This window comes from Aspergillus foveolatus (genome assembly GCF_047715535.1).
Source record: "Aspergillus foveolatus strain CBS 279.81 unplaced genomic scaffold BDW70scaffold_4, whole genome shotgun sequence".
Lineage (NCBI taxonomy): Eukaryota > Fungi > Ascomycota > Eurotiomycetes > Eurotiales > Aspergillaceae > Aspergillus > Aspergillus foveolatus.
In genome coordinates, this window is record NW_027396068.1 from 197,661 (window position 1) to 216,846 (window position 19,186).

Genomic DNA, 19,186 nt, shown 5'->3' on the forward strand with positions numbered 1-19,186 from the left:
GTTTCATGTATAGGGGAGTACTGTACTCCATAATGCTCAAGTCATATATTATCAGTTCCTAACTCCGCCAAACCAATGAATACAACCCAAGGTCATCAGTCATAATTTATAAGCCCGCTAATCGCAGTCGTTCCCTGAGCGCTTCCATCTCGTCTTTCTCGCCTGCGCTGTTACCTTTCTTGTCTCTAAGCGACACCGAGCGATACTCCCCATCGCCCCCAGGCGCGCCCACAGTCACCCATACAAACTTGCTACTGCCACCGCCGCTTGCTTGCGGTCGCTCCTGCGACCCCTCCCAGAACATCTCAGTACCCGGTTTGTCTGGCGAAGGCCGCCCTCCCAATCGTCCTTGACGGATCCAGCTTTTGAGAACATCTTTGATGAAGGCGATCTTCTGGAGGAACGAATTCGCATCCAAAACCTCCCTGATTTTATCATCCATGGCGCTAGTGCTTTTGCCGTAAGCAATGCTGAGGAACGTGGCTATCTCGTCTGATACCACGGCTCGCGTGTCAAATCCAGACGGGTGCATCTTGCCTTTCGCTGCGAGGTAGCGCGCTGCAGTAGGTGAGAGATGGTAGAAGTCCATCCACGGTGATGAGTTCCTCGTACGACCAGGTGCCAGAACCAGCTTTGTGTGATCTGGGAAGTTAAACTGGAAAGCGCCATCTCCGAACCCCCAGACACCCACGTTGCCTAGTCTCTGGTAGAATTTGATAAACTGTCCAGGGGCTCCGTCGGTTGCTGCGTCGTCCAGCAACGTCTCGTCGCTATGTCGACCAAGGGATCCAATCATGTACTTTCCAAACTGGTCGACAAGCTTGACGCGCTTGATTTTCTCAGCGTCTGCGCGTGCGCGGCTAACTCCAGAATCCATTCGAACCTTGACACCCCCGGAAGAGTCTTTTACCTCGAACAACGATGGTGGTATCAATGCCCTACAGATGCCACCACGGCATTCAAGGACGTCTTCGCTACAGTTCTCGTAAAACTCCACTGGTTTTCCGTAACGAGGCACGAGTTGCTCAGCTTCAGAATACGACCATGACTGGGCATTGGAGTTCTCTTGGCTGCGAGCCTTGCGACGAATGTGCTTTTCCCCATCCCGCAGAACTACGCCGCTCGCCGGCTGGCCATTCTCGGCTTTGAATACACAGCCAACACTACCATCGTCCAGCACATAGCCGATCCCGTACCGGTTCGTATAGTCCACCCATTTGATGACATACGCATGCGGCGGCCGTTGCGATATGACTCTTCGTCGGGCCGCCGAACCAGGAACCAGGTTAGAGAGCATGTTCCGTAGGTCTATATTGACATCCTCAATCGATGATCCCGGTAGTAATTCACAAGGATCATCTGAGTGGAGCAGGGCATGCAGCCCCAGACTCGACCTTGGCTTGTTGGTGGATGACAGCGAAGCCTTACTTCCGGAGCTGCTCATGGGTTGAGGCTGGGCTTCTGGTCGTTGTCTTGTGACAGGCTCCTCCCTCCGCGCCGTTTCAGGGTCCGGCTTCCTAGCTGCGACGCCTCCCAAGTCCTTGTGAACTGTTCGTGCAGATGTCTGTCTCGAGATCGGGGCCAAGTTTTCTGAGTCTGTAGACGTGGACCGATCCTTTAGCACGCGAATGGGTTCGACAGCTACTTGATTCGCAGCTTCCAATTTACGTGATTGAGATCGCGTCTTTCCCACCGTCAACATTCCCAAATCATTGCTTGCTTGGGACGCTGAAGGTACAGCATTGGTATTCATACTCCGGACTGAGGTTGTGCCCGAATATGATGCCGCCACGCCGCGTCGAGTTCGAATTGGACGCTCAGCTAATCCTCCAGTAGGCACAGGTGGTACAGGGTCTGGGTTTAGCCCAGCGTCTCGCACATCAGGCATGGCTTTCATAGTCGGTTGTGGTGGGTCGCACAGTGAGGGTATTTTCCTTACGGTACCTCTGCCTGTTAACGCTTGCTGTCGTAGGGATGCCGCGTGATTCTGTGAACCATTCCGCCGCTGTTGAGCCGCGGCAAGAGCAGCTTGCGTTCTCGATTGAGACACCACATTTGTTCGCAATGATGTGATACTGCTTTCGCTAGAAAGAACGCTGGTATCCGCTGAAGCCTCTTGTCTTCTCAGGGGCAGCGAATCAGGGACGCTCCAATCGCCGATCAGATCATGAGGGTACTTGTAGACGATATCTTCGGGAAGGGGCATCAATGGCTGGAGGCCCTTCTCTTCCTCCACAAGACACTCGGCAAATCCTGATTTGGAGGCATTGTGTCCAACAGATTTTCGCGCAGTTCCATCTGGCTTCCTCCCTACACCACAAGAGCTGTAGAATGCTGCTTTGCAGGTCCGATATCGTAAGATAGGATCATCTACATCTCTGATGTAACTCGAGAATTTCTCGTCAAAATCTAGGCCATGGCCAAAAGCCATGGCATCGCCTTGCGGCTCGGCCCCTCTGAGCCAAGTTGGTTTTTGGACGCTGCACCTTGGATCTAGCCGCTTAGGTATACATCCATTGTACATGTTGAAGAATGCATGCTCAACAATATCGTCTGGCTCGGGACGTTTCTGTTCATCGAGGTTGAGGCAACAGCTAACCAATGACTTGGCTTCGTCAGGAATGTGGTTCGCGCACTCCGAGTCTTTCGGCCAGACATATGTAAGATTTCGCACTTTCTTATATATTTCTTCTTGGGTCTTTGACTGGAAAGGTGGATATCCCGTAAGCATTGCAAAACTAGGGAAATTCATCCATTTAGTCCGCCTCCTTAAAACAAGCATTCGGGGTCAGATAGCCTTACCAGATCACCCCCAAGGACCAAATATCCACTTTCTGAGTATGGCCTCCTTTGCTTCTGTCGAGAACTTCTGGCGCAATGTAGTTGGGTGTTCCGCATAATGTCTTCCTCCGCTTCTCGTCCTTTTCCGACATAATCATGGCTGCCAATCCAAAATCTCCGACCTTGATGTCCATGTTGCGGTCCAAGAACAAGTTTCCCATCTTCAAGTCACGATGCGCAACATTTCGCTTGTGGAGATATTTTACGGCACCGCAGAGTTGGACCATGAATCGTCGAACTTCTGGCAAACTCAAGCATTTCCTTTTTCGCACCATGTCCATCACTGATCCATTGGGACATAACTCCAATATCACGTATATGCAGTGGTCGTAAACGAATGCCCGGTGAAAGCCGACTATGTGAGGGTGACGCATTTTTGAGTGTATCTGCAGCTCTGTTCGAAACTGTGCACATCCATTAGCCTTCTATCTAGGATTTAATGTCCATCTACACCGTACCTTCTCTTGCATCTTCTTCTGGCCCATGTCAGACTTTACGACTTTCATTGCAAAAACACGACCGTTGCGCAACAGAGTCCCTTCGTAGCAAATAGCGAAACCCCCCTTACCGAGGAAAGCACCGGTTGAGTATCGCTCCCCGTCGTCTCCAGGCTCCACGACTAGCGCTGGTGGGGGCGGCGCATGGTTTTTTGCTGATGAGGCTTTCTGGGCAGCAGCTGCATTCTTATCTAGGACTTTTCGCTCCATAGATGCTTTCGGCTTTATCATCTGGTTTGTTGATCGCGGTGATAGAGCTTCCATTGTTGGTTGGAGATGTCTCTCCGTTGAAGTCGCCCGTTATGTCGTCGGTCGTTAAATTATGTATGGTACGGTTTTCGAACAAATGCGGGCGGCTATTGTAAATGCATGCAGGCGTAGCGACCATCGATTACGACAGGAACAGTCAATCGCAAAAGCAGAGGGGGTATATGAACATGGACTGCCAATAACCTTGTAACTCTCCATTGTCAGTACTTTATCACTCGACCCCCACATAATGGAGCAAGTTGGATCGCCGACTCACCAGAAACAAACCAACAATGAATAGTAACAATGACGCTAAAAGACAAATGTGCTCCTACGCCGGGCCGTCAATCTTTGCGGTGGTGGGGGATGCCTGGCCTGGGGCTTAAGGGATGACAAGACAGCGCAGAAGAACTCGACGGTCTCACGAGCTGTGGAGATAAAAACGTTTTCCCCAAAACAGTAATCGATAAACATTCCCCTCTGAGGTCAAACAGGTGACCCTCAGCCGGAGCAATGTACATTGCTGAGTAAGCATGCACAGTTCCTGGCATTTGCTGACACCTGAGCTAGCCCTTTCTGGAATTTAGTGCCTTAAGCATCCATCCTCTCGGCAGGATGACGATGGCGGTGCGGCCTTTTAGAATGGAGCAGCGTTTTTGCACTATCTATAATCAAATGACTCACGGCTGATTCCAGAAACCTGCGATGGATATACTGTTGACATATATTTGAACACTCACTTATTTTCGTCCCCGCCCCTTGGCCACAGCCCGCAATGTCCCTTACTCTTAAACTCTCCTCCCTCGTCATCCGCACGCTGTCAAAGCCGATAGCCGTACGTTACCGTGACCCTTGCCTGCCCGCGAGAGATCCTGCGAGGGCATACTGACGCCGCTCAGAACCAAATAAAAGCACAGGCTCGCGAGCATGAGCGGTTTCGGCGACTTTGCATTTCTATGGCACAGGGCCTGCATCGCCTCGACATGCGACTCCGTCTCGGCACAATTCGCGACAATGCTGCGGCAAACCGACGAGCCGCTGCTGAAGCAGAACTCCGAAAGCATAAACCCACATCGCCTACTGTGAAGACTGAAGCTGAGACAAGGGCTGAAGAAGAGGCACTTGCCAGGGCGAAGGCTGCCGCATCGGAGGCCGAAAAGCCGGCACCCAAACCACATATACGGCCGCTGTCCGAATCAAAAGCCATTGAGTCAGGCGCAACTTTCATCAGCGAAACGTTTCTGTTCCTTGTAGCAGGCAGCTTGATCCTCTTTGAGTCGTGGAGATCACGGAGGAAGGAGAATAACCGAAGGGATGACGTTGCAGCTCGGCTCAACGAGCTCGAAGAGACAGTAGGGATTTACAGGGAAGCGTTTATTGCTCTTGAGAAGAACGGTGATCTACCTCCAGCCTCTCGACGGATCCTCCTGAAAATGATAGAGGATGTGGAACCTGAGGAAGTACCTGAACCAGAACCACAGGGATGGTTCACGACAATCACCTCATACTTCTCGTTCGGCCAGAGTCCGGAAAGGCAGCCTGAGAAGGAAACGAATGCAACTCAGCCCGCGAGCGTGGCTGAGACTCCAAAAGTCCCTTCCAGTACGCCGCGCTCAGGACCGACAGCTAGTTCAACCACTTCTGTTCCAGTCTCAAAGCCCGAGAAACCATGAATTAATGCACGCTGTCTGCCTCAAGGTCGGACCGGAAAGTCTGCAAGCTAGCAGTTGCTATGAACCCTGTGGCTGCCATATGGTTCCATACTAGCCCACGTCTTCATATAATCCGTTTTTCATACCCAATCTTCTCTGACTTTAGTATTATCCCGTCATCCAGCATTGTTGGCTTGGACTCCTTCGACTGCCCTTAGTTAGTCCAGTTAGCTTTGCTGAACCTCATACACCACATATGCTTCTGTATTTATCTATGGATCTTTCGCATAGTCGGCGTTTATCTTATGTGTTGTTCGGATACCCTTCTCATGTGGCGAACGTTGAACTTCGCTGATCTCGTGGCATAAATTGGTGCTGTTTGTTCTCTACCTAGGTACATACCTCTAATCAACTCCGCTCTCTACCATCGCCATCTATAAACTGCTCAGTAATCCTCCCGCTACCTCAAAGACGAGACCCAACTAGCGAGTCTGAGGAAAATAGAGTCCACCCCCCCGAGACAGTTCGGTTTGAAAGGTTATTTGCCTCTCCTAGCAGCAGCATCAGGAAACATCGAATGTCAGTGGCACCCGGAGTACCCAAAGGCCTGGGTGAACTTCTTTGCCAACGTCGCCATCAGATAAATGACCAAAAATTTCAACCTAAGGCACCCATGAATATCTCCAGGTACAGCTGCTGACACATCTCCGTCAAGCAACCCGAATAGCGGATCACCGGCATTCGATTGAGACAGTTCGTGACCGCCGGCCCAGCGCTAAATCCAAGAAAAGCAATTGCGTTCCTCTTGTTGAAGGACGCTTTTACCAGCACTGTAGGAGAGGTAGCTTGAACGGGCTTCTGGTCTTACAGGTAGTGTATGACATCCATGGAACTGTCATTATCGGATCCTGCCATGTATGCACCGTCCATCAGTGTGTTTGAGAGTATCACGAATCCTCTCTGGTGAAGACACGGTGGGAATATCATAGATTCCGGCAGGAAGATATTCTGAAGGAGGGATGTGTGGCAGCACATAAGTAACCATCGGTAACACCCTCAATGCGCCAAGATATATATTCCTACCACAAGCTCTTACCACGACAAGTCTATATGTTGGCGTATTCAGAGCCATCAAAGAATATACTGGATAAAGCGATAGGCAAACTCGAGAATTTTCAGCCTGTATTATTTGTTAGATATTTGAGGGTAGAATCAAGTTGGACAGGAAGTATGATATAATAGCGCCGTCAGGAACAGGGAAGGTCGATAGTACGCAGATTTGCCGCCTAAGCGCTGGCCCAAAGGCAGCAAGAATATCACCTGAGGGATATTTTTACCTGATTGCGCGTTGTCGGCCTGAGAAAGACACCCAACGGTGCCACATGAGTAAGGAGTGTCCGAGTGTGGCGCAAGCGGTGCCCGCTCCGTCCACTATCTATCGAGGGACCTGGGTCCTGGAGTCAAGACTGGGAGCGATCCTCCTCCACATCGTCATTCCTCCCACCTCGTGCTCACTGCCACTAATTCTTTTCTGGTGAAGATTCTTTTCTTTCTCCTTGAGTCCTCTATATACCCGAGTGGAATGAACATCTTGTTAACTGCGTTCATTCCTGTTTCTTACGGTTTCTTTCATCTGCATTAAATTGATAGGCCAGATATCTTGGTCGCCTAGGCGCAAGACCCCGGGTGGTCGGCAACATTCACAATGGTGAGTCGGCACTGAAATATGTTAATATACGGGTTTGTTTCCCGAAAGACATGAACTGACGGCCTTATTCAATTCAGGGTCACTCACGACGTCCTGCTGGCGGGGATAAGAAGAGTCGGTTCGGTCGCTCCAGGGCCGCCGCTGATGTGGGCGACGGGAGACAAGCCGGGGGCAAGCCGCAAGTCAGAAAAGCCGTTTTCGAAAGCACAAAGAAGAAGGAAATTGGCGTTTCAGATCTTACGCTGCTGAGCAAGATCTCCAACGAGGCAATCAACGATAACTTGAAGCTTCGATTCCAACATGACGAGATCTACGTAAGCCGCTTTGAATCTCGGAGGGGGATGCGCGGGCGTGTTCTTTGCTAACGCGGTTCACGATAGACTTATATTGGACATGTGCTTGTCTCTGTCAACCCTTTCCGAGACTGTAAGTAATTGACCGGTGCTGTGTTCGGACGGCTGCCTGACTGACTATCCCCTGGCTAGTGGGTATCTATACCGACAGCGTCCTCAATTCCTACCGAGGGAAGAACCGGCTCGAAGTCCCTCCACATGTTTTCGCAGTCGCTGAATCAGCTTACTACAACATGAAATCGTACAAAGACAACCAGTGCGTGATCATCTCTGGCGAGTCGGGTGCTGGTAAAACCGAGGCGGCGAAGCGGATCATGCAGTACATTGCCAGTGTATCCGGGGGAAGCGATTCATCTATTCAGCAGACGAAGGACATGGTTTTAGCAACCAACCCTCTGCTGGAGTCGTTTGGAAACGCGAAGACGTTGCGCAACAACAATTCCTCACGGTTTGGAAAGTACTTGGAGTTGGAGTTCAACGCCCAAGGCGAACCCGTCGGTGCTAATATCACCAATTATCTACTGGAGAAGTCGAGAGTGGTGGGACAAATCACCAATGAGCGCAACTTTCACATCTTTTACCAGTTCGCCAAGGGTGCACCGCAGAAATACAGAGGTAAACTTCAGTGGCTTTAATCTGGTATTGCGCTTGCTAACTTGATCCAGACTCGTTCGGTGTACAGCAGCCTCAGTCCTACTTATATACGAGCCGATCGAAGTGTTTCGATGTCCCTGGCGTCGACGATGTGGCGGAGTTTCAAGATACGCTAAATGCGATGTCCGTCATTGGAATGTCGGAAGCTGAGCAGGATAACGTTTTCCGTATGCTAGCAGCAATTCTGTGGATCGGTAACATTCAGTTCGCCGAAGATGATTCCGGCAATGCTGCGATTACAGACCAATCAGTGGTTGACTTCGTCGCATACTTGTTAGAGGTTGACGCTGGTCAAGTTAACCAGGCATTAACCATTCGCATGATGGAGACTAGTCGAGGTGGTCGCCGTGGCTCCGTTTATGAGGTACCACTGAATACCACCCAAGCTCTGGCCGTACGGGATGCTCTGGCCAAGGCAATCTACTTCAACCTCTTCGACTGGATTGTAGGACGCGTCAATCAATCCTTGACTGCCAAGGGAGCAGTTGCAAATTCAATCGGCATTCTCGATATCTACGGGTTCGAAATCTTTGAGAAGAACTCGTTCGAGCAGCTATGTATCAACTATGTCAATGAGAAGCTGCAACAGATCTTCATTCAGTTGACACTCAAAGCTGAACAAGATGAGTACGAGCGTGAGCAAATTACGTGGACGCCAATTAAGTACTTCGATAACAAGGTTGTCTGTTCGTTGATTGAAGATAAGCGCCCACCTGGTGTCTTCGCTGCCCTGAATGATGCTTGCGCGACGGCGCACGCTGACTCAGGAGCCGCGGACAACACTTTCGTTGGACGACTGAACTTCCTTGGACAGAACCCGAATTTCGAGAACCGTCAGGGCCAGTTCATTATCAAACACTACGCCGGCGATGTTAGCTACGCTGTTCAGGGAATGACAGACAAGAACAAGGACCAGCTGCTCAAGGATTTGCTGAATCTTGTTCAGTCGAGTAGCAACCATTTCGTTCACACTCTATTCCCGGAACAGGTCAACCAGGATGACAAGCGCCGACCACCTACGGCAAGTGACAAGATCAAGGCTTCCGCCAATGATCTAGTAGCGACGCTCATGAAAGCCCAGCCGTCATATATTCGAACCATTAAGCCTAATGATAATAAGGCGCCAAAAGAGTTTAACGAGAGCAATGTTCTTCACCAGATCAAATACCTTGGTCTTCAGGAGAATGTCCGCATTCGTCGAGCGGGTTTTGCGTACCGTCAAACTTTCGACAAGTTTGTTGAACGTTTCTATCTGCTATCGCCGAAGACCTCCTATGCCGGTGATTACACCTGGACGGGCGACGTGGAAACAGGAGCACGCCAGATTCTGAAGGACACCCGGATTCCGGCCGAGGAATACCAAATGGGTATCACAAAGGTATTCATCAAAACTCCCGAAACGCTCTTTGCCTTGGAGGCTATGCGCGACCGCTACTGGCACAACATGGCTATTCGTATTCAGCGTGCATGGCGGAACTATCTACGTTACCGTACCGAGTGTGCCATCCGTATCCAGCGCTTCTGGCGCCGAATGACTGGAGGACTTGAGTTGCTCAAATTACGTGACCAAGGGCATACGATCTTAGGTGGCCGAAAAGAGCGTAGGAGAATGAGCATTCTTGGTTCTCGACGGTTCCTTGGTGATTACGTTGGTATCGGCAACAAAGGTGGTCCTGGAGAGATGATTCGCAGCGGCGTGGCTATCAGTAGTAAGTATTTCCCTGAGATTTTGGGATGACTTTTTTTTCTGACCTTTTTCAGCCTCTGATGAAGTCCTATTCTCCTGCCGCGGCGAGATTCTTGTTTCGAAATTCGGTCGCTCAAGCAAGCCTTCGCCACGCATATTCGTCTTGGTATGTCCCTTATTCGCTGTAAGAGTTCTCTCTAACATGCACAGACCAATCGACATGTTTACATTGTGGCCCAAAACTTCGTCAATAACCAACTCGTCATTTCATCGGAAAGAACTATCCCTATCGGAGCCATTAAGACCGTCAGCGCTTCTAGCTACCGAGACGATTGGTTTTCGTTAGTGGTGGGCGGACAAGAGCCAGACCCGCTCTGCAATTGCGTTTTCAAGACTGAGTTTTTTACTCATCTGCACAATGCTCTTCGGGGCCAGTTGAATCTGAAGATCGGCCCAGAGTAAGTTCCGTTCAACCTGGATGGCGGCCTTTACTAACAATGGTAGGATTGAATACAACAAGAAACCGGGCAAACTAGCCACTGTCAAGGTAGTCAAGGACGGATCGCAAGTTGACAGCTACAAGAGTGGAACGATCCACACAGGTCCAGGCGACCCTCCAAACTCTGTCTCCAAGCCTACCCCACGAGGGAAGCAAGTAGCTGCCCGGCCCGTCACGAAAGGGAAGCTTCTTCGTCCTGGCGGTCCAGGTGGTGGCCCATCCAAATTGGCTTCCAGACCTGTACCAGAGCGTCGGCCTATACCACAGCCTACGCCTCAACCAGCCGCGGCGCAATCGACGCCAGCGTCAAGACCCGTTCCTCAACCAGTGGCAGCCGTTGCAGCATCCCATTCACGTACTTCATCTACTGCCTCCGCAAGGGCACCACCCCCGCCTCCTCCCGCACCGCCTGTAGCTGTAGGACCGAAGAAAGCAAAGGCCCTGTACGACTTCAGCAGCGACAACAACGGCATGTTATCGATTAGCGCAGGACAGATTGTGGAAATCGTTTCCAAAGAAGGAAACGGTCAGTTTATCTTCCCATATTATTGAACATTTTTCTAACACTTCCCAGGCTGGTGGCTGTGCATGAACCTCGAAACCTCGGCGCAAGGCTGGACACCCGAAGCGTACCTCGAGGAGCAAGTTGCGCCCACACCTAAACCCGCACCTCCACCTCCACCCCCAGTTGCTCCCCGAGCAAGCCCAGTACCAGTGAACGGATCCGCCGCAGTTGCTGCAGCGAAAGCTAAAGCGGCGCCTCCACCCCCCGCTAAACGGCCCAACATGGCCGGCCGTAAAACAGCACCTGCGCCTCCACCTGCACCCCGCGATAGTGCCGTCAGCATGAACTCGCAAGGAGATTCTTCTGGTGCAAGTGGTCGCGGTACCCCAAGCAGCGTTTCCAATGCTAGTCTTGCTGGTGGTCTTGCCGAAGCCCTGAGGGCACGGCAGAGCGCGATGCAGGGGAAGCAGGATGACGACGACGACTGGTGATCTTTTTACTTCTTCTTTATCCTACAATTCCTCTTTCTTCCCTATTCCGCAACTTTACTTCGGCCACTAGACGGTTTTTCTATTCTGAATTCGTCGCCAAGTTCCCTTCCTGTTTCTTGTTGGTCTGGTCCTTTTCTCTCAGTTTCTAGAACTCTATACCACTAAAGCGACCGTCTGGATTTCTGAGACGATACCATACCATACCTGACTCGCACTTGCTTGTATACCTGATTATTTTCTTTGCAGGTCGGCCGCGAATCCGCGATTGATTGTCATTATATGTAGAATTGACGAGGTAAAAACGCGTTATTTTATATCATAGTTCATTTACCTGGAAGGTATGGCAGTGCATAACTAAGATTTCTTCATCGATCCACGTTAGCCTGCTCTTTCCGCAGGAAGTTACACCCTAGTCCAGGCCTTCAGAAATTGTCATGGAAACTTCTTCGCCTATAAACTCCAAATTCTGAAGCTTTATACCTCGCATGGAATGAACGAATCATGAAGTGAAAATCCGTTGATCACTGTCATTCACTCACTACTTGTATAAAGCTCTGCCATCAGCAAGGCCGAGTAGCATTAGATAATGGACAGAATTTTACCATGGTTGGCGTACTGCGGCAGCCCTGAAAGAGCGCTATAAAGTAAAAGGTGGAGGATGGGGAGAAGATACTGCTGATCCTAACCTTGCTCTTCTGCCCATCCAATTGCACTAAGACCCCCAAATGTCAAGAAAATGACGCGAAAATATTGGCCCCTGCGCGGGTACGACCTCATGGGCAATTGGCGATATAGTTCAGCCTCGCTATGGCCCGTGAGGAAGTTATGCACGAACTGGCTTGAAGGCTGCACTCCTTGACGCAATAGGCCTTTACTTCAGGAGTAGTTTCCCAGAAACAACCAGAGTGCTGTCTATCTCCGCTAATCCATCTCGCGACTTCCAACATCTTAGACGCAGTATAGAGGTGGTAAGGTGTGGGGTATACTTAGACGCCGCTGTCTAGCATGGGTAGTACTGTAAGCAGCCTTCCCGATGCAGCCCTACCCTCCGACACTGTCACTGTTCCTTCCAGACCCTGACTCTTTCCCACTACCAGTAGCCTCATTACTCGTCACATCATTACTGCTCGAAAGTCTAAACGTGCGATGAACCCCAATCCTCGACCTAGCCGTCGGTGTCGGCTCTGGAACCTGACGCCCCTCCGGCCGTCCGCCATTTCCACCAGAACCAACAGAATTGGGGTCGGTGATAGGGTCGAGCAGTTCCGTGCCGGGAGCAGGGTGTGATGAGCCTTCAGTGTCATCTGTCCGGCCGCCTTCGGCGTCAGCGGTCGACTGCATCTTCAACATCTCTACGCCGATATACGGTTCATAGAAGTTAGAGCTTGGTCGGCCCTCGGTTGTGACGCCGCTGCGGCGTTTGTTGCGGCTTGTACTGGGACGAGATGTGGACTTTGAAGAACGAGAGCGACGACTCGAGGTCGAGATGGAGTTGTTTCGGCCGAAACCAAAGTTAAAGCCGAGGTCATTTTCAAGGGTAAGAATGCGGTTTGAGGTGCGTCTGGATCGGGAGCTAGGATAAGGTTCAGACCAGGATATGGAGCGGCGATGCTTGTTTCGGTCATTGCTAGGGGTTAAAGGGTCGTCGGAGGGGTTGTATGGGGAAGAGGACCGATTGTGGAGGATGCGAAACAAGGGCCGGGTTGTTGCGAGGGACCCGGCTGTTATGGAAAGGCCGACCTCTATGCAGGACCAAATTGCAATCTATTTTGTCAGAGGTTTGGCTTCGGAAGGAGGACAAGTAGTGCTCACTTGAACGGTTCCGTCTGTGTGAAGGTAGTTTATTAGCATTGGCATTAGACTTGGTGGGCTGGTAGCACCACGGAGGGTGAAGTGAAGACATACAAAGATAGTCAGGATCATGGATTGTCTGAACGAAAGCTAACCGAATGATGATGGCGATGCTCGCACTACATTTCCATGCCCTTAGCATACCAAAGAAGACATCAGCAAGGAGAAACAATGGAATGACGCACACACATGCCATCCCCAAAAGACCCGCAACAGCTGCCTTAGTCCGTCGATTCATCTGCAGATTGCGGACGAGGATAACAGGCAGCAAAGCTACTGTAAGATCGAAGATTGCCGACGACGCACTGAATATGTACAACATTATTGCTATAGCGTCGACATATCCGCAGCGTCCATTTGTATCGCCCCTCATCCGGGTCCACCAGAACGAGACAGGAGAGCACTGTATGACCAAAAGGACGAAGAAGGGTATGCCACTGCAAACTGCGAGAGCCGTGACCGTATAGAGTGCTGCCCGATGGCAGGGGAAGGGCATCACGCGGAGGAGAAAGATGCAAACGGATACTTTGGCAAGGACAGAGGAGAGGGCGTATGAGATATTGCACAACCACCAGTACTGAAAGGTCAGTGAAATTTGAAGCGGACACCTACGCATGAGATAGGAAAGCTACATACTTCCATTGCAGTAGTTCGTTGCTCGGAAGTCAGCTCAAAGAGATGCTTCCCTGTTCCCCAGAGAGACCCGCCGATCATGCAACCGCAGAACATGATGTAAAGTAGCTGCAGAATTAGCGCCAACCCTAAACAAGGGAGGAGAGGAGAGGTATACCATTGCAGCTATCATAACTATATCATCCCAGCCAAAGGCCTTGACAATGCGCAGACGCACATAGCAACGCAATATAACGGCAACACTGGACAGCGAGAGGAACGCCGCTGCCACGCCACGGACAGCTGCTGGCCGATCCACCATGACGGCAGACAAGGTGCAGCTGCAGATCTGGAAGAAGCTAGCAGCTAGCGAAGAGCAACGCAGGTGCCGGCACACTATAAAGCATCACGACAATGGCACGGGTTTGATGCGGAATCGCACCTTCGAGCTACGAGCTCTCGACATTATTTGGAACAGCACTTGTGTGTCAGGATTCCCGCACTCTCGCCACTGAAACCCCACCCCAGCTTCGACATAATTCTCGGCGCTCGACGTTCTCGGAATGCTGCCCCAAAGATTCTTTCTCGGCAATCATTGCACCGGGCACTGGTGGGGAACGATCGCACTGCAAGCTCGAGACCCAGTTGCACCAAATCCCGGTGGGATCTTGAAGTCCCACGTCAGTTTGCTGTGATTCGGTCAACCAGGAAGGCTGCCGGGTCGAGGGTCTGCGCAAATTGTGGATTGGAGAAGTTGCTGGCTTGCAGCCGTAGACTTGTCGAGAATGCGTGAATGGAATATGCTAGCACCTAAAGAGAAGGTCTGAAAAGACGACGGTTGATTGTTGACGATGTGCGAAAAGTTCAAGCCGCAAGTCGCTAAATGGGCAACCAGAAAGCTTCCCCTTCCGGCCCAACGAGACCCAACTCATTAAAGAATTACTAAAGGGCATCTACGGCGTATCAATTCATCATTAATCGCACTTCTCGTTGACATTTACAAATTGACTTCGTATGTAGGAACACCAAAAGCTAGTGCAACGAACTATAGTGTGCAGCAATTTCCAATCACATACCAGTTTCCGAAAAATGCCAGCAGATCATTCTGCAACACTAGCCAGCTCATTTCAAGAACTTGCTAGCAAGGCTCATAAGCCCGCCGGGCCCACCAGTGCCCTCACTTCCACTCATCTGGCTCTTTAAGTACATCTTGAACGCCATTTCCGCCGCCTGGTTGATGGCAGACTGCTTGTCTCCGCTCTGTACGCACAGTCGTTAGCTGACAATGACATTCATCGCAAACCCGCATGAAGATACAATAGTAAACAGAAAGGACGCAAACTCACAGCTTCCCCTTTTCCAGCCTTCTCTTCCCACATCTTCGCGGCTTGCGCCATGGCCATCCCAATGAACGCATTCTTATCCTTTCCACCACCTGTTTCCTGGCCTGAGCTTGAATTGAACATCTTCAGCGCCTGCAGCGCCGCGCCGGCACCAAAGTCCTTCGAGTCCATGTTTCCGCCTTGCTCGTAGCGTCGATGGGCGTTCACGGCCTGCTCCTCGTCGATGTCATCTTGGACTCCTTCGGACTTACGCTGGTTGATAAAAGAAAGAGCTTGTGAGAAGAGGTTGGAGTCTTCGGAGGAAGCGTTAGCGGAGGCATGGGAGAGAGCGGGCTTCAGGTCGTCTTTATCGTCGTCCTTGTCGAAGTGGGACTTGACGGCGTCGACGAGAATGTTTTGCAAGGACATTTTGGTCTCGTGAATATGAATGAGAAGTAACCGGAATGGACTGATGGATTGAAAATTGGTAAAAAGCAGATCGTACAGCTCTGGTAGGGTGATGAGCTGTCTATTTATTTTGGGTGAGCATTAGAATTGAGGGGGAGGGGTTTGTGGCTGTGCGGAGCTGAGATCGCCGATCAGCAAATTCTGGCTTTTCACTGGCTGATGAGGCCAGCTCTTTCTAGACTACAGTGGATTTGGGAAATAACTGCAGAGCCAAGCCACAGTGGCTAATAGCAGTACGTCATTGAAGTTAGATATCAGCCATCATGGTAATATCGACCTGTAATCAAAAAGTGGTATTTACTAGTAGTTCAGTGTACATGGGTATTAAGATGTGGTATCTCCGCTGAAATGCTGCAACCCAAACAACCGGCATAAACCAACGTAATATAACATACAACAAAAGAGAAGGTTTGGTGGCTAGCACAGCAGCAACTCCTCGTGCCCCTCGTCGCATAAATTCCACAAGTGCCTCGACTGTCGTTCTCGTTCGCTGAGTATACAGCGCTCATCTTCGTCAAGATCTGCCTCCTTGACCCATTCATTCGGTGACTGCTGCAAGCCATACTGCTGTCCCCACTGCCGCCGATCGTACTCCATAAACCCACCAAACCGCTCGTCCGTGTTGGCTGCCCATATTGTGCTTCCATCAGGCGAGTAGTCTGCTCCTCCAACTTCACCAAAAAAGTCGTGGACCTGGCGCGATCGGTATGTTTGTGCATTAACAATCACTATCCGGTCCGCTGGTTCGCAGAGCAGCAGGGTGCGTGGACCTCCGCCAACTGGAGAGAATCGTAGAGACCGGTAGCCTGCTACGTCGGACTCGATCTTCTCCAGCATGCGCCATGTCCGTGCATCCCAAATTATCGCTGACTTGTCTTGATTGCTAGTGGCGACCTGCATCATATCTGGGGACCAGGCGCAGGCGAAGCCGAAATCACTGTGACCACGCAGAGGGTAAACCGGTCGGCCTGTCTCCGCTTCAACGACCCAGGCATCGGGGGAGTCGCCGACGACAATACGGAGCCGACCATCGGGTGAGGTGGATGTACAGTTGACTGCGTGTGTGAGTTCATGATCAGTAAGAAAGGTATTAGTTTCGCAATCTAGTGTCCGCACATGGCGATCATTCGAAGCAAAAATCCCGATTGGCGACCGATTCGTGCGACTTGGGATGATATCGATGTGGTTGGTGATTCCGTTGGGGTCTTTTGTAACGTATCCTTCCACTCCCTTGGTTTCAGTACCCATAGCCCGCACGGCATATTCTCCGAAGAAGCCGCCGGCAATAGATACACCTACAGCCGTTTTCATCGTCGAAATCTTGACCGGGCCCTGAAAACCGGATTCAGTATTAGGTACGGACAGGTCGATCAGACATTGCAAGTCGTCATACGCCGGAACCCACGAATACAACTTGGATTCGTGCGCAAAATGTACAGTGTTGTACGCGGGAACGGACATCAAATTGCGGAGCTGGAAATGTTCGATCGTGGCTTTGTGAGCCGTGTACATCGATTTTCCCTGAAAATAAAACTCTTCCTCAGGCAGCCTAGTCCCTGTCCGTCGCCGGCTGTACTGTGGAAGATTTTGGTACGATTCATACGTCTGGTCACGCAACTGGCGCGCATCAGCTCGCCTCACCCGCAACCTCTCCCACCAGGGGATCTGTTGGATGTCGTAGAAGTCTCCAGTATAACCGCTCGGTCGAGTGATTTTCGCCGGTGGCTGCCACCGCATGATGTTGGATAGAGTACTCTGAGGAAATGTCTGTGGCGAAAGCGACAGCATTGGTATCGACGCAGTAGACGATTGGTAGAGCCATTGCGAAATAAACTGGTCAATATCATAGTTTCTCTCTTGGGCTGTCGCCAGATTAGCAATCAGACTGAGACACGAACATGTTGGATACTCACTGGTTCCATGATGTATGACGGACTCTGCAAAGTGAGGGTCCGCGGCTGGGTCAGTATTTGCGTCCTCGGCGTCGGAAAAGAAGTTGGTATGCTCCTCATGGCTGGAAGCAGGGTCGAATCCAGACATTTGGGAGCCGTACGTGTAACCCGGCGGTCGATAAAAATCGTCCAAATCGACGTTTGAAACATGCGAGTGGCCGTCATCGTTAGAGGAAGGCTGGGAATTGGCCTCGTAGTCATCATCGCCATGGTCCAGGTAGAACTTCCGCGTGTCATCATCGTCCTCCGCCATTGCGAATGATATTGGCTCTTGCCCAGACGTATGAAGCTCGTATTGCATTACCGAATCCGTTGCGCTGGCTTCTTCGGTTGTTTCTGATACTGCGGCGTGGTTGTTCTGAGCAATCGCCTCATGGACGAACCGACTCGCAAACTCGGCCATCCTCATTTGTTCTATGTGATGTTCGTCCAGAGGCACCCCGCCCACCTCCGACAGTGCATCGGTCATCTCCGAGTCGGACATGTACAGTTCCATTGGCGGAGATATCTGGGATCCTGAGATTCTCTGGCTAGATGTGCTCTGGCGACGAAAGAAGTCTCCTGGTTCAATAACCGCATTAACGATTTCGGACACTGAAATGCTCGTCCTGTGACTGGTTGCCTCGGGATAATGAGGTACCGACATGAAAGCGGAGAGCGCCTCATCGGAATAGGCGTCTTGAAGAGAGGTCGCGATGGGATCCAACCCATCCACAGGCCGCTCTAACCGCTGCTCTGGCAGGTTGGCCGCATGGGCGCCCGCAGGATGCGCATCATCGATCGGCGCCATGTCTTGGGACTGAAACCGCGAAGAATCCCCGAATGACAAGACTTCAGACTCACGCGGCAAACCCGGCGTATCGCATGGTGACGAATCTGCTAATGACGTCGTTTGATCGTGCGAATGTTGGTCCGAATGCCTGGAAGGTGACAGTGACAAAAGGTGGGATGCGGACGTAGAAGGCAGAAAAGAAGGCTCACGCTCACCCTGACTAGGCATTCCGGCCGCCGAGCGCAGTGCTTGGCTGCTGCCGACAAAAGGAATAAACTACCTCGAAGCCTAGCACAATCCGCGGGGAAAGCGAGAAGCGAGGTGGCGTCCGAATGATAAGGCAGGAAAAGGGTACACGAGCTGGGCAGGAGACAAGGCGTGATTGGCACCGAGGGTCGTCCACGTTGCCTCGTTTGGGATCAGGGATCTTGGTCATGCAACAACCGTTGTCCACCCCGCAGCCTGTCTTCCATTACCACCCCCACACTACTCCGTAGGGTCGAGCAACAATGAAGGTTGAGATAGATTCTGTTGAAGACTGCACAAGCTGGCGATTTTGCGACTGGATTTGGATCGACGGGGCTGACTCCAATAATTGTGGGATGACCGCGACGAGGGGTTGGAATGATGTACGTGAGATGTGAGACTGAGGCGCAGCCTGGGGTGTCAGACGGGTGCAGAAAAGCGGAGTAAATGGTGATGTACCGCACTGAACAAAAAAGAGGAGTCACTGCACTGTCAGTGTCGACGAGATAGTACAGAATAATCTGACAACGCCCAGCTACTGCTAGCAGCGCTCAGAGTGCAGGAGGGGAGCAGCAGGCCACCTGGAAGAATGAGGGACCGATACGGATAAAATACTACTGCACGGCGAGGACAACGTGCGTCTCAAGGGGTCACACGCAGCAGTCGCTGATATGCCAGCCAGTCTGAGAAGGGAATAGGAAGATCGTGGAGTTGGAGAAGGCGAGCTGAGGTCGCCTCGTTGAACTTGGGCCCGACGGTCTTAGTCAGACCACACCACAGTCTCCTTGCAGAGTGTGAGCAGAAATACTCTAGAGTGCTCGACGATA

The 19,186-nt window shown here is 51.3% G+C and overlaps 6 protein-coding genes across 6 annotated transcripts; 2 read left to right on the forward strand and 4 right to left on the reverse strand.

Annotated features, from left to right (window-relative positions):
- Positions 1-49: 49 nt before the first annotated feature.
- BDW70DRAFT_128324 (CDC5/polo family serine/threonine-protein kinase) lies at positions 50-4,009 on the reverse strand. The gene is made up of 4 exons (XM_073735417.1): positions 3,865-4,009; positions 3,300-3,791; positions 2,803-3,245; positions 50-2,738 (listed from the first exon to the last, which is right to left on the reverse strand). Exons 2-4 carry the CDS (start codon positions 3,600-3,602, stop codon positions 107-109), a joined length of 3,378 nt encoding a protein of 1,125 aa, XP_073599863.1. The 5' UTR covers positions 3,603-3,791; positions 3,865-4,009; the 3' UTR covers positions 50-106.
- Positions 4,010-4,229: 220 nt separating this feature from the next.
- Positions 4,230-5,614, forward strand: BDW70DRAFT_81711 (OPA3 family protein). Its single transcript, XM_073744926.1, has 2 exons — positions 4,230-4,422; positions 4,487-5,614. Exons 1-2 carry the CDS (start codon positions 4,363-4,365, stop codon positions 5,258-5,260), a joined length of 834 nt encoding a protein of 277 aa, XP_073599864.1. The 5' UTR covers positions 4,230-4,362; the 3' UTR covers positions 5,261-5,614.
- A 1,000-nt stretch (positions 5,615-6,614) lies between these two features.
- Positions 6,615-11,627, forward strand: BDW70DRAFT_128327 (class I myosin myoA). Its single transcript, XM_073735418.1, has 9 exons — positions 6,615-6,947; positions 7,025-7,261; positions 7,328-7,373; positions 7,433-7,915; positions 7,966-9,663; positions 9,716-9,807; positions 9,852-10,099; positions 10,146-10,666; positions 10,715-11,627. The coding sequence occupies exons 1-9, from the start codon at positions 6,945-6,947 to the stop codon at positions 11,134-11,136; spliced, it is 3,750 nt and encodes a 1,249-aa protein (XP_073599865.1). The 5' UTR covers positions 6,615-6,944; the 3' UTR covers positions 11,137-11,627.
- Positions 11,608-13,845, reverse strand: BDW70DRAFT_128329 (uncharacterized protein). The gene is made up of 6 exons (XM_073735419.1): positions 13,778-13,845; positions 13,624-13,728; positions 13,173-13,564; positions 13,042-13,106; positions 12,949-12,962; positions 11,608-12,900 (listed from the first exon to the last, which is right to left on the reverse strand). Exons 1-6 carry the CDS (start codon positions 13,790-13,792, stop codon positions 12,178-12,180), a joined length of 1,314 nt encoding a protein of 437 aa, XP_073599866.1. The 5' UTR covers positions 13,793-13,845; the 3' UTR covers positions 11,608-12,177.
- Positions 13,846-14,496: 651 nt separating this feature from the next.
- On the reverse strand, positions 14,497-15,439 carry BDW70DRAFT_128330 (uncharacterized protein; the record flags this gene model as incomplete). Its single annotated transcript, XM_073735420.1, has 2 exons — positions 14,946-15,439; positions 14,497-14,859 (listed from the first exon to the last, which is right to left on the reverse strand). Coding segments are annotated over exons 1-2 (538 nt in total), but the record flags the coding sequence as incomplete, so codon positions are not given.
- Positions 15,440-15,806: 367 nt separating this feature from the next.
- On the reverse strand, positions 15,807-18,131 carry BDW70DRAFT_147357 (WD40 repeat domain-containing protein; the record flags this gene model as incomplete). Its single annotated transcript, XM_073738706.1, has 2 exons — positions 15,807-17,251; positions 17,303-18,131. The coding sequence occupies 2 exons, from the start codon at positions 18,129-18,131 to the stop codon at positions 15,807-15,809; spliced, it is 2,274 nt and encodes a 757-aa protein (XP_073599868.1).
- Positions 18,132-19,186: the final 1,055 nt, after the last annotated feature.